The 13,206-nt window shown below is 41.0% G+C and overlaps 1 protein-coding gene across 3 annotated transcripts in view; it reads right to left on the minus strand.

Annotated features, from left to right (window-relative positions):
- rev3l (REV3 like, DNA directed polymerase zeta catalytic subunit) overlaps positions 1-13,206 on the minus strand; it is a 219,401-nt gene that overhangs the window by 68,087 nt on the left and 138,108 nt on the right. For 2 of the 3 annotated variants that reach the window (XM_072246606.1, XM_072246613.1), the window contains exon 13: positions 6,756-11,316. In XM_072246606.1, coding sequence (XP_072102707.1) covers positions 6,756-11,316 — 4,561 coding nt within the window. The remainder of the gene's footprint in view (positions 1-6,755; positions 11,317-13,206) is intronic. The other variant, XM_072246620.1, reaches the window with a different exon arrangement.

The raw sequence follows: 13,206 nt of genomic DNA on the forward strand, positions 1-13,206 counted from the left end.
TTAATACTCTAACACACTTTTAATTCACTGCATTTTAGATATTAAACAGTAGAATAGAAACCATCCCAGTTTCAAGGGACTCTGGCAAGTGGAGGTGGTCCCAATGAGTGGAAAGGGACTGCAGGGAATTGGGACCTGGTGAATGGAAAAGCAGCACAGGAAACATCACCTGGTGAGCCAAAGTGAAAAGCACCGTGATTTCCAAATAGTCATCTTACAATTTACCCAAGTTTTACTGCAAGGCAAGGTCAGGGCTGCTGTGAGAACAAGCTGCAAATAGGTAATCTGGTCAACTGATTAATGGGGGTAGTTTGCCATAGAATTGACTGTTCATAAAAGTTATCAACGGAGGACAGTTAAAGAGCAAGTACACAGATAAAGGAATAGTGGAGTTGTGAAATGCAAGGGCTACAGGGTGTGCCCAGCAGGTCTGCTCTGTGTGAATGGAGAGGGAATATTACCTGACCCATTCTGATACACAGAAAGCTGGTTACTGAAACGGTAGAGTTTGATGTCAGGCGCAGAACTCAGCAACACATCTAGACACATCTCAAGTTGTTATCCTTCAAGTTTATGCTGGGCCTTATTATAGCAGGGTAGGAATGGGATGAAGAATGAAAATGAGCAGGAGTGGATGGGGTGTCTCAGTTAGTGCCAGTGACCAAGGTTCTATTCCACCACTGTCTATAAGGAGTTTTTTATGCCTCCCCATGACCACATTGGTTTTGTCTGGGTGCTCCAGTTTCCTCCAACATTACAATGAAAGGGTTAAGAGGTTAATTGGTCACATGAGTGTAGCTGGGTGGCATGGGCTTATTAGGCTGGAGTAACCTGTTACCGTGCTGCATCACTCTAAATACATAGAAACATACATAGAAAATAGGTGCAGGAGTAGGCCATTCGGCCCTTCGAGCCTGCACCGCCATTTATTATGATCATGGCTGATCATCCAACTCAGAACACCGCCCCAGCCTTCCCTCCATACCCCCTGACCCCCGTAGCCACAAGGGCCATATCTAACTCCCTCTTAAATATAGCCAATGAACTGGCCTCAACTGTTTCCTGTGGCAGAGAATTCCACAGATTCACCACTCTCTGTGTGAAGAAGTTTTTCCTAATCTCGGTCCTAAAAGGCTTCCCCTCTATCCTCAAACTGTGGCCCCTCGTTCTGGACTTCCCCAACATCGGGAACAATCTTCCTGCATCTAGCCTGTCCAATCCCTTTAGGATCTTATACGTTTCAATCAGATCCCCCCTCAATCTTCTAAATTCCAACGAGTACAAGCCCAGTTCATCCAGTCTTTCTTCATATGAAAGTCCTGCCATCCCAGGAATCAATCTGGTGAACCTTCTTTCAACCTTCTCCTCTATGGCAAGGATGTCTTTCCTCAGATTAGGGGACCAAAACTGCACACAATACTCCAGGTGTGGTCTCACCAAGGCCTTGTACAACTGCAGTAGTACCTCCCTGCTCCTGTACTCGAATCCTCTCGCTATAAATGCCAGCATACCATTCGTCTTTTTCACCGCCTGCTGTACCTGCATGCCCACTTTCAATGACTGGTGTATAATGACACCCAGGTCTCGTTGCACCTCCCCTTTTCCTAATCAGCTACCATTCAGATAATAATCTGTTTTCCTATTTTTGCCACCAAAGTGGATAACTTCACATTTATCCACATTAAATTGCATCTGCCATGAATTTGCCCACTCACCCAACCTATCCAAGTCGCCCTGCATCCTCTTAGCATCCTCTTCACAGCTAACACTGCCACCCAACTTCGTGTCATCCGCAAACTTGGAGATGCTGCATTTAATTCCCTCATCCAAGTCATTAATATATATTGTAAACAACTGAGGTCCCAGCACTGAGCCTTGCAGTACCCCACTAGTCACTGCCTGCCATTCTGAAAAGGTCCCATTTATTCCCACTCTTTGCTTCCTGTCTGCTAACCAACTCTCCACCCACACCAATACCTCACCCGCAATACCGTGTGCTTTAAGTTTGCACACTAATCTCCTGTGTGGGACCTTGTCAAAAGCCTTCTGAAAATCCAAATATACCACATCCACTGGTTCTCCCCTATCCTCTCTACTAGTTACATCCTCAAAAAATTCTATGAGATTCGTCAGACATGATTTTCCTTTCACAAATCCATGCTGACTTTGTCCGATCATTTCACCGCTTTCCAAATGTGCTGTTATCACATCCTTGATAACTGAGTCCAGCAGTTTCCCCACCACTGACGTTAGGCTAACCGGTCTATAATTCCCCGGTTTCTCTCTCCTTCCTTTTTTAAAAAGTGGAGTTACATTAGCCACCCTCCAATCCTCAGGAACTAGTCCAGAATCTAACGAGTTTTGAAAAATTATCACTAATGCATCCACTATTTCTTGGGCTACTTCCTTAAGCACCCTGGGATGCAGACCATCTGGCCCTGAATAAACAAAATTAAACCCAAAAAAAAACAAATATATTAAACTGGAAGGCACCAAACATCTTAGGGTTGGCCTAATGGTCGGAATACAGGTATTTAGCAAAGTGCCCATGCAGTCTGAGTTGGGTTTCTCTAGTGTAGAGGAGACCACACTGTGAACACCAAATACAGTACACTAAATTCTGCTAGTGGAATGCTGCTTAAACTAGGAAGATCATTTGGATCCCAGAATGGTGGGAAAAGAGGTGAAAGGACAAGTTTTGCATTTCCCGCAGCTGAATAAGCAAGTCCCATTATAAAGGGAGTGGATGGCAGAGATGGAGGAACAAATCTAGATTCTCAGAGATACTGGTCTCTATGAATGGCTGAAAGGAGAGAGGGAGAGGTTAAAGGTGGTGGAAATTGTGAAGGATGGTCTGGAAGGCAAGGACCAGGGAAACCTCATTTTCGCAGTGCACCCTGAGATCCATGTGTAATGCCCTGCATGCATACTCTCGACCTTATTCTGCGACACTTCCTCACTCTAACTCAAAGTTATCATGGTCCGCAGTTTACCTCGACTCTTTACTGGATTCACATTTGCAGATGACCTTTATCCCTCCCTTCTGACATCAAAGACGCAAATTCAGACAGCTTTTAAATTCCTCCAGATTCTTCTGATTCCACCTACTTCCTTGCTTTGTCACCTTTTCACAACCCCTTCTGAATTTCCCTTCTATTCTTTCTCGCCAGTCCAATTTCTAACATTTATAATTAGTGACACTTTCAAAACTCCTCTGCAACTTTTTCAGTAGTCAAATTCCTTGGTTCCAGTCGACTTATCTTTACCATGGATGTAGATGTCTATACCACAAATAAGATAGTCCAATGTCCCTCAGTTTCCTCCTTGAACAATATCACAACTAGCTCCCCTCCACTGACACTCATTCACCTAGCTTGACTCATTCTCACATTCAACAACTTCTCCACACACATTCTCTACATTTGAGGGAACTTGCATTGTTTAAAGCTAAATCCATCTTTTTGTGGAATACAAGATTATTAATACAACCTTTGGCCTAGCTCTCAAGGAGAACACCTCGTGTTGTCAGTTTTATTCACTTAATTATTACTTGTTTCTTTTTGTATTTGTGACAATTTGTCAGTCTCTGTGTGTAGTTTTTCACTAATTCTATTGTGTTTCTTTGTTCTACCGTGAATGCCCACAAGAAAATAGGCAATCATGGTAGTGTTGGGTGACATATACGTACTTTGTACATAGAACAGTCTTTCTTTCAGTCCTACTTGGGTCCATTCCATCAACTCTTCTCATTACAATACAAAACTCAGAGATGTCATAACTTTTGCTGTCAATTTCCATCATGTTCTTAGCATCAATGGTCCATCTGATGTTTCTCTTTTGATCTTTCTCTATCTCAGAAGACAGAATGGTGACAAATACCCTTTACCAATCTACACACCTACAGCTAGCACAATTAGTCTGTCCCAAACTTGCTAGGATTTTATACAACTCCTTTCCCTCCCTTTCAGCATTTCAAAAGGACTGTTACTGTTTGTAATTCACTGCTCTATTCTTCCTTTACCATCAACCATGTCCAGTCTTACAGCAGTTTCCCATGTAACCACAGGAGAAGCAACATCTGTCCGTTCACCTCCACTTCTCATTATCCTGACACCCAAATTATCTATCTGGGTGAAGCAGCCTTTGTGGAGCACCAGCTTCAATCCACAGAAGCTATCTGTTCCCTGCTGCTCTAGTTCTCCATCTGTATGTCACCTCTTGCACTTTTACAATGAGGCCCAACATAAACTGGAGGGTACATTGCAATTTTCAGATCTGCAGCTGTATAATTGAGTATTAAAATACTTCCTTTATGTGTCTGTATCAGAATGGACAAGGTCACAGAAGGATAATGGTCCTTTTCTCTCTCTCCCCCCCCCCCCCCCATTAGCAAAGCCTGACCTACTGGGCAGATCACATTCCTACATCTTAGAAATCTTACCCTATTTTGTACATGTTTTCACTCTCCAACTGTCTTTGTTTTCTCAATACTTTTTATGAACAATATACTGTTTGCAACTACTCCATTAGTCTGTTGATCAAATTCTCATTTATAGCTCATCCTCTGGCCAACCCTTGCCCCACCCTACCTACTCTCCTTGTCCTATCGAACCACACCCCCTTTCCAATACCACCATCCCTTCAGAATGATACTGAATTGTTCGTCCTCTATCCATGAAAAGTTAACTTGCCCTTTACATGGTTGCTACCCGACTTGCTGAATGTTTCCAGCAGTTTATTTCTGCTTTAAAAAGCCACAGCTATATCATTACGAAAATTGCTGGAATGACCAAATCCAGGAAATGGTAATACATGTTTCTGAATTTAACCTAAAGTAATGAACAGATTTTATATGCATACCTATTTAGAAGGGGAGACTATAGCTGTTTCCAGTTGAAAACTCAAGATCTTTGAAAAGGGATAAATTGGTACTAGGCAGCTTTAATTTGCATACTTAAAACTGATAATCAGTACAGTCAAAACTTGTTGCAAACATAAGTCACCTGGCCATTAGCTTCTTTGCAGGGAGTTTTCTTTCTGCTAGCAAATGGCCTTTACTATATCACTTAGTTAATACTCCGGATACTTGCCTAACTGAATCATTGCACTTTATAAAATTATTTCCAAAATGTTTTTGGAACTACATTCCCTAATTCAGCAAACCTCCAATGCTGTGGGGGAGATGATACAATATTCCTAGAAAATTTGAGACTTGATATTCAATCCTACAGCTTTAGTTAATTATGTCACAATTTTTCATAATGCACAGTTGTTTCATCTGCATGTCACTAAACGAAAGTTTAAAAAAAGTTGTATTTATTTTTTCACATAAATTCTGAAAGAGCAAATTTTATTCCATGTCTCAAATTTTTGAGCATTAACTTGCAAGATAATTTCTGTTATCCAACTGGACACAACGTAGGGGTTGCCTGTATCGTGAAAACATACAGACAACCTCCCTTCAGGCTGGAATATGGTAATCACATCACAGGGGTTGGATTATCTGCAGCAGAAAACCATCTTGTATTTCTTCAGAATGAAGATGTTCTGACCAAGTGGACTAAATTCACTGCAAGAAATACACAAACAAGAGAGAATTCTGCAGATACTGGAAATCCAGCAACACACATAAAATGCTGGAGGAACTTAGCAGGCCAGGCAGCATCAATGGAAAAGAGTACAGTCAACGTTTCAGGCTGAAATCTTTCAGCAGAACTTCCTCTAGCATTTTGTGTGTTGCAAGAAATAAACTATTCACCACTACTAAATTGAACACATTCTATAGCTGTGATTCAAATATGTAAAGACCCGCAAAAACAGGTAAATCCCTCATTAGTGGCACAATGAGATTAAAGCTAAGGTACATGTCTCACTTGACTGGAAAAAAATCTAGCAAAAAGGGAGGTGCACAAATTGACTATCATAGTAGCAGCTTGGAACACCAATCTAATTCTTTTGGAGCAAATTCTGAGTTATCTCTTTCACTTTTTTGGTGACATTCTGCAGACCAAAACAGTTCTTAAAATATTCTAGTACTGTATAAAAGAACAAAAACCTTCAATAAACAGATAACGAAAAGTATTATCGATATTAGGAGGACTCATGCCTGAGAAAATAGGAGATAAAGTTTGTTCCAAAAACAACTCCATTAACACAAAGAAAAGAACTCTGAACTGTTGACAAGAGGGAAAATTTGGGAAGGGCATGGTCTGAATTTTTTAAATAACAGAGGGAACATGTTTTGGAATGTTGAAACTTGTATATCAAGGACATTTTTGTTACATAAGCATAGTGGTCCCCAACCTCCTGGCCGCGGACCAATAAATTGCCGTGAAGAATGCAGTGGTGCAGTGGTAGTCCAACGCACCCAGCACATTTTTAAGAAAAAAGCCGAAATAAACAATCTAATTAATTAGGTGCCACCCGGCACATAAATGTCAGCCCAGATCAGAGGTGATGCAATCGGCAATCGCCTCTGACCTGGGCCGACATTTTCGTGCCGGGCAGCACCTAATTAATGAGCTTGTTTATTTTGGCTTTTTTCTTAAAGATGTGCTGGGTGCGTTCCGACTACCGCCGCACCACTGCATTCTTCGCGGCAATGTAGCGGTCCAAGGCCTGGAGGTTGGGGACCACTGCATTAGCAAACTTGCATTAGAATAATCTGAACAAGATATTTCAAAGTATAACAACACTATTAGAGTGTAAACTATTTTTAGTTTTAAGTTAGATACAGGGGCAATTAGACCTCTTACCAGGGTTTTTCTGGAGCATCTGAAGGATCACTGCAGAATGGCTCCTGGTAGACAGTTTCTGCCAGGTTATGATCAAGCAGAGTTGCTACTATTTCCTCTCGACTTGGTGGTGACATTAAAGGCTTTAAAACATGGGCACCTGTTGTACGGTTGACATAACTTTTGGTTTGTAACGGCGAACTGACAGATGCTGAAGAACCATGAGATGTCACTGGGGAATCATTGCTGTATTTGGAAACACAGAGCTCTGGATCTTCACAGCTCATCGGTACAATGTCATCACCAATAAATCCCATCGCTCCATTTGGACTTGAACCAGTAGAAAGGCCAGAAAGACAGACCTCAGATTTGTCACACTCTCTTCCACTTCCCTCATCCAATAGCATTATCTGGCTGCTGGATGACACTATAGGACTACAGGAAGATTCATTTTCTACAGAGTCAAGACATTGAATAGGTGATTGGTCTTTGAGCTCCATTATTGATACTCCAGATAAATGCGTACCTGATGACTCAGGAGAGGCTGATAGTGCATTCTGAACTGGCACATTAGAATTATTATTCAATTCTTTCAACTTTTCTCCATTGTCTAAAGAGGACTTCTCAAAAAGATCAGGGCTTATTGAGTCAGGCCGAGCCCACTCCGTACTGTCTGTGGACCGGGCTACCTGCTCGAGGTGTTGGGGTTTACTATTCTGAGATTTGTACATACAGGTCTCTATTATTGTCTGGGCAGGAACAGACTCCTGAATAACATCACTCAGAAACTTTTGAGGCAGATTTTGCTCAGCTGCCGGCATGAATTGGCATCCAGAATATATAGTACAGTATCTGGTTTGTCCAACGGTATTGATATCAAAATTGTATGACTGGGGAAGTTCAGGAGATAAATTATCAAAACTATAACAGCTATCAAAGCCGGCATCTGAATGGAAAACAGGGCTGTCATCGGAAAAAGGACATTTGGATTGAGAAGCCTGAGATTTCTTAGTCAAATCCTTTTTTGTGGTTTTGGTTTTCTTCTGTACATGCTTGGCACTTCGAGAATTTTTTGTTTTTTTGGAGAAAGCATCTTTTGGAGATTTTGAATGAGCAAAAGCGGCACTACCAGAGATGTCTGCATCAGCAGAACCTTTATTGAATTCATTTTGTTCATTTGCATGAGAAATATTTCTTTGAAACTGTGGTTTTGGAAGAGGACTTCGAGCATCCAATTGTTGTGCTTTTTGTTGCCTTTTCTGCAGCATCTCTCTCAACACAGTGAGACTAGACTGACCATTACTTATCGAAGTCTGATTATCTGTTACTACTCTTTGGTCAGATTTTTGAGATTGGGGCATGAGATCAGTCTCCAAAAAAGTTTCCGACACCGCCTTCTGCTTTATTCGAGGAGGGGTGAAATCAGATATATCCAAAATGTTGTTCGTTTCTTGCTCCCTTTCAAAAACTTTTTTTGACAATCTATTGTGGCTGCCTGGAGTAAAGTTAAGACAATGACCGTCCTTTCCACTTCCTGACAGAGAAACTCTGGCAGGTAGGCTTGTAGCATCATTCACAGGTGAAAATGTGGAATGTTGATTTCTCTCAGGCAAAGGTAGAGTAGGTTTTGACTGCTGATAGAGTTTCGATTGCTGGAACTGTTGAGATGAGTGGTTTGCTTTGCCATCAGGAACAAGCTCTGATTGGGGTAATGTTGAATTTTGCTCAGGTTCATACAAGTGCGAGTTCTCTCCACTTTGAGCTTCTTTAAGATGAGAACCTTGTTGATTACCAGTTTGCACATGGCTAATAACCTGTGACATTTGTTGGGATAAATTGTTTCTCTGTAGTCTGCACATGTCTTCAGCAGATTGAACTGGCAAATGAGAATACTGCACAGGCTGTGAAGAACATGGACCTGCAGAAACTGCTGTTAAATGATCAAAGCAATGCTCGTTTTGAGAAAGGGCAAGTCCTGCCTGTGATGCAAGGTTCGCATCCATTGATAACCTGAAATTTTCTTTCATTGGAGTTTTGTTATCCAACATACAAATAGAATCAGTGTGTGTACATGATGGACTTGTTTGACTAAGGCTGAAATGTAACTGGGACTGAGAAGATGTTGCTAATTGAGATAGTGTATCTGAGACTTGTTCAACTGGTGGATAAGTAAAGGCAGGTAGATCTGCATTTTCATCAGTTTCCAGCAAAGAGCAATAGTAACCCCCAGATTCCCCTTGAATTTCTTCAGAATAGGGCTGTGCTGAAGGAAGCTGCCCTGTTGAACAGAGGCTAAGAGGGACACTAGGTTGCTCATCATTCTTGCAAGCAGTTTCAGATTCCGTAACAAGTACATTTTCAAAATCTCTACAAAGCCCGCTTCTGACTTTCTCTTTAGAAGTAGTAGTCAGTTCACCATTGACCAGTTCACAGCTTCCTTTTTGCTCATGCACTTCCAAACTTTGAGAGGTTGCTGGTTTTTCACTGAAATTTGGAAATTTACTTTTCTGTTTCCGTGTCCATCTTTTTCTAGTTTTTTTCCGATGTTTACCTTTATGTTCTTCTTTTTCATCATTTACAACAACCTGCCTAGATTTCTGTGATACTCTTGTCTTTTTAGCTGCTACATAGTTAGCATTGGAGGGTGACTTTTTCCTGGGTTTTAAACTTTGCTTTTTGTCATTATTTCTGTTACTTTGCACTAGCCTTTTCTCATCAGAATTCCTTAAAGCACATGGATCACAGTCTCTTACAAGTATGTCATCTTCTACCGAAGCAAAGGTTAGCATTCCATCCTCTTGCATTTCACTTGGGGACCAACATCGAGGTGGTGATGGTTTAGTAGGACTTGGCATTCTCTCTGACATGAAGCCAAGTTTAGACATTACATCTTTATATTCTGTTAAACAGTCATCAGCCTCAGCACTATAGCAAGGTGAAGGAGGAGAGAGGGGTGCAAATTCTATCTTCCTCGTTTTTACTTGACTTTGGCTCGTGGGTCTCAGTTTTTCTTTTTTTTGTAATTTTTTGAATCTTCCAGCTCTTTTTTTTAAACTCGCTTGAACTTTTGGTTTCTTTCCTCTCTTTGGTGTAGGTGCTGTAAAAGGTTTGCTAACAACAGGGGGGTCAGTAATCTTAGGCCACCAGTCTTTTAACGGTGAAAGCTTCTCATACTTCTGCAGTTTATCATCATCGAGCACAACATGGTCTTTACTTGCATCCACTTTCCCTATCTTAACCAACATACTTTTTCTACCTTTAAATCGGTTAATAATAATATATTTTATTATCACAGGAGGCTCCTTCTTATTAAGCCTCCTCCTTTTACGTGACCGCTGGGATCGATCTGCTACAGTATCACTGATTCTTGAACATTCCAGCTGAATTGGACTTGCCTTCAAAATTTCTGCGCCTTGGATCAGTTCATTGTCTTCAGCATCATAGCTTACTTTCCGTTTAGTTCGGAGTGTATATTTACTGCATGCTAGTCGAAATGATTGACCCTCCAGGCCATTTTCTGAAGATCTTGTCATGTTAAAGTTTTGGGATGATATTGGTAGCCCATTACCTAAAGATGGAACAGAACTGTGATCCAGTGGCACTTTATTTTGCAATAACCCACTGTCACAAGAAAATTCAGTGGATTGAGCATTTATCTTTGTAACTGCAGACTTTCTTGTCACCTGTGCACCATTCGATTTCTTTCTACTTAATTTGTGCTTTGGCTTATGGTCGTCTTGTTTCTGAACTTTAGGAGACTTGAAGACTTTTTCTGGGCACTTCAGACAATTGGGAAGCACCACACTAGGAAAAAATGTGTATTGTGCCTCATGTTGATCAATGACTGTTTTCTCCCTTTGGGTTGCTTGAAAGTCTTCATATCTGATTTTGAGGTTTTGTTCAATGTTATTTCCAGCATCCACTGAGGTGGTTTTGCGTTCTTCGAAAAGCTGAACCCCGTTTTTTACACCTATTAGGGGAATCAAAGGTTTATCATACATGCTGTTTTCTTTTTTATTGAATGCAAGAGGAACTTTATTAGCCATCCTTCCCACTAAGGAACTGAGATTTGAATTGCAGTGAAATTCAGCTTCACTGGTTGGGCTTCTCCGGTGTGTAAATTGCAAATTCTTTTCACAGTTAATACTTAGAAATCGTTTTACTCTCTGAAGCCTATCAGTTTGAGCTGTTAGCTGATTTTCATAGTCACTGCTTATATGTTTGCTTTCACAGGCAGTATCTGGAGATCTAGCTACCACGCCAGGGTCCACAAATTTCACATTGTCTTCATTACATCCACTGTGTTTTAAATCATAACTGGCCTCATTAGAAAAGTTGGAAACAGAGTGCTCAGGTTTCTTTGCTTTCATAAAGGTATTTTGGTATGAAGGTAATTCCATAGAGTTCAAACCATCAAGTGTATGAAGTGTGGTACCTGCACGATTGCACTGTAGTCCAACATGATCAGATGATGGCAGCTCTATTATTGCAGGCTCTTTGTGAAAAGTTGGTTTGGTCAGCACTTTGTCTCGAACTGCTAATGTTGAATGAGTTCTTGAACCATTTTCGCCTAAAGTATTATCTAAAATTCAATAAGATAGTGATCAAGAATAGATATAACATGAAAATGTTTCAAGTTTAATGCAGTACATTTTGCAACATTAATATTAAGTTTCTTTTAAATTTGTTTGTGTTGGTCACCCGCTTCCAAGTTAACAATGGTAACAGCACTCATATGTCAGCAGAGGCTAATTAGTCCCCAGTGATACTCAAGGTGGCCATATTTCTTTCCCTCCCTGAAATGAGCTAAAAGCCAGAAATTTAAAAGTTTAATGGTTCAGTGATTGACTTCAGCAAAATAGCCTATGTAAAGAACCATCTTTCATAGAGTACAGCAGGTTAGGGGAAACTATACTCAGGGCTATACACAACATGCAAGATCCAAATGAGGCAGAAATTTTTGTTTAAGTTCACAACTCAACACCTTAAACAAAATTAAGAAACAGGACTAGAAGCCTATGATCCACTGAACTGGCATGGATATGTAAGATATGGACTTCTACTTGCTTTCCACTTGAGCGCATTTAGTGTAAGTTAGGGATGTATAAAACAAGTCTCTTTTTTTCCTATGCTGTGGGGTTAAAATACATGAATGAAAGCTCGTGAATAAACAGCTTGTTGATTTTCCTCGGGTTTGAATCACACAATACAAATGAATATTGAGGGACTTTGCCCTTTTTTTTTTTAAATGGCTGATCCACTTAAGTTTATATCTTCCCTCTTTCTCCTACATGATTTTTCTTTTCCAGGTATGTTTCCATACAATTGTGCCTTTGGTCAGAGGAAAGCAAAGAAAAGAAAACAAATTGTATGAAGTTATAAGATGAGATTAGTAAACCAGAAAACAAAAGGTAACCAAGATATAGGACTTACAGCTAGGACTTCTGCGCTACATTGATGATGGCATTGGTGCTGCTTCATACATTCATGCTGAGCTTGTCAATTTCATCAGCTTTGCCTGCAACTTCCATCGTGCCCTTAAATTCACTTGGCCCATTTAAGGGACCTCTCTCAGTCTATCTGTCTCCATCTCTGGGGACAAACTGTCTACTGATACATTTTATAAAGCTACTGACTCTCACAATTATCATGACTATACTTCTTCCCGCCCTCTGATCTGTAAAAATACCATTCCCTTTTACCGGTTCCTTCGTCTCCACTCTATCCGTTCCCAGAATGAGACTTCCCTTGCCAGAACATCAGAAATATCCTCCTTTACCATTGATGCTATGGTCATCCGCATCTCCATTTCCCGAATATCTGTCCTCAGCTCATCTTCCTGCCACCTTAACAGGGATAGAATTGCTGTTGTCCTTACTTACCACTCCATGAGCCATTGCATCCAGCACCTCATTCCCCACATCTTCAAATGGATCCTACCAACACACACGTTCCTCCTGCCTTGTGCGCCACTCTCCACAGGAATCACTCTGTGGCTCTCTTCTCCATATGTCTCTCCCCACTAATAACCCTGCAAGTGGAAGCGTTATACATGCCCATTCACTTCCTCCCTCACCTCCATTCAGGGCCCCAAGCAGCCCTTCCAGGTTTGGCAATACTTCACCTACAAATCTGTCAGGGTCATCTACTGTATCCAGGGTTCCCAATGCAGCCTCCTCTACATTGGTAAGACCTGGATGTAGACTGAGGGACTGCTTTGTCAAACACTTTTTCTCCTTTTGCAACAAGCAGGATTTCCCGGTGGCCAACTGTTTTAATTCTAATTCCCATTCTGACATGTCAGACTATGACCTTTCCCATTTCCACAGGGAAACCGCTCTCAGGTTGAAGGAGCAACACCTCATATTCCGTCTGGGTAGCCTCTAACCTAATGGCGTGAACAATTGGTTCCTCTAACATCTGGTAATTTTCTCTTCTCCCCATTCATTTATTCTCCACTCTGGCTCCCATC

Source organism: Mobula birostris, chromosome 2, assembly GCF_030028105.1.
Source record: "Mobula birostris isolate sMobBir1 chromosome 2, sMobBir1.hap1, whole genome shotgun sequence".
NCBI lineage: Eukaryota > Metazoa > Chordata > Chondrichthyes > Myliobatiformes > Myliobatidae > Mobula > Mobula birostris.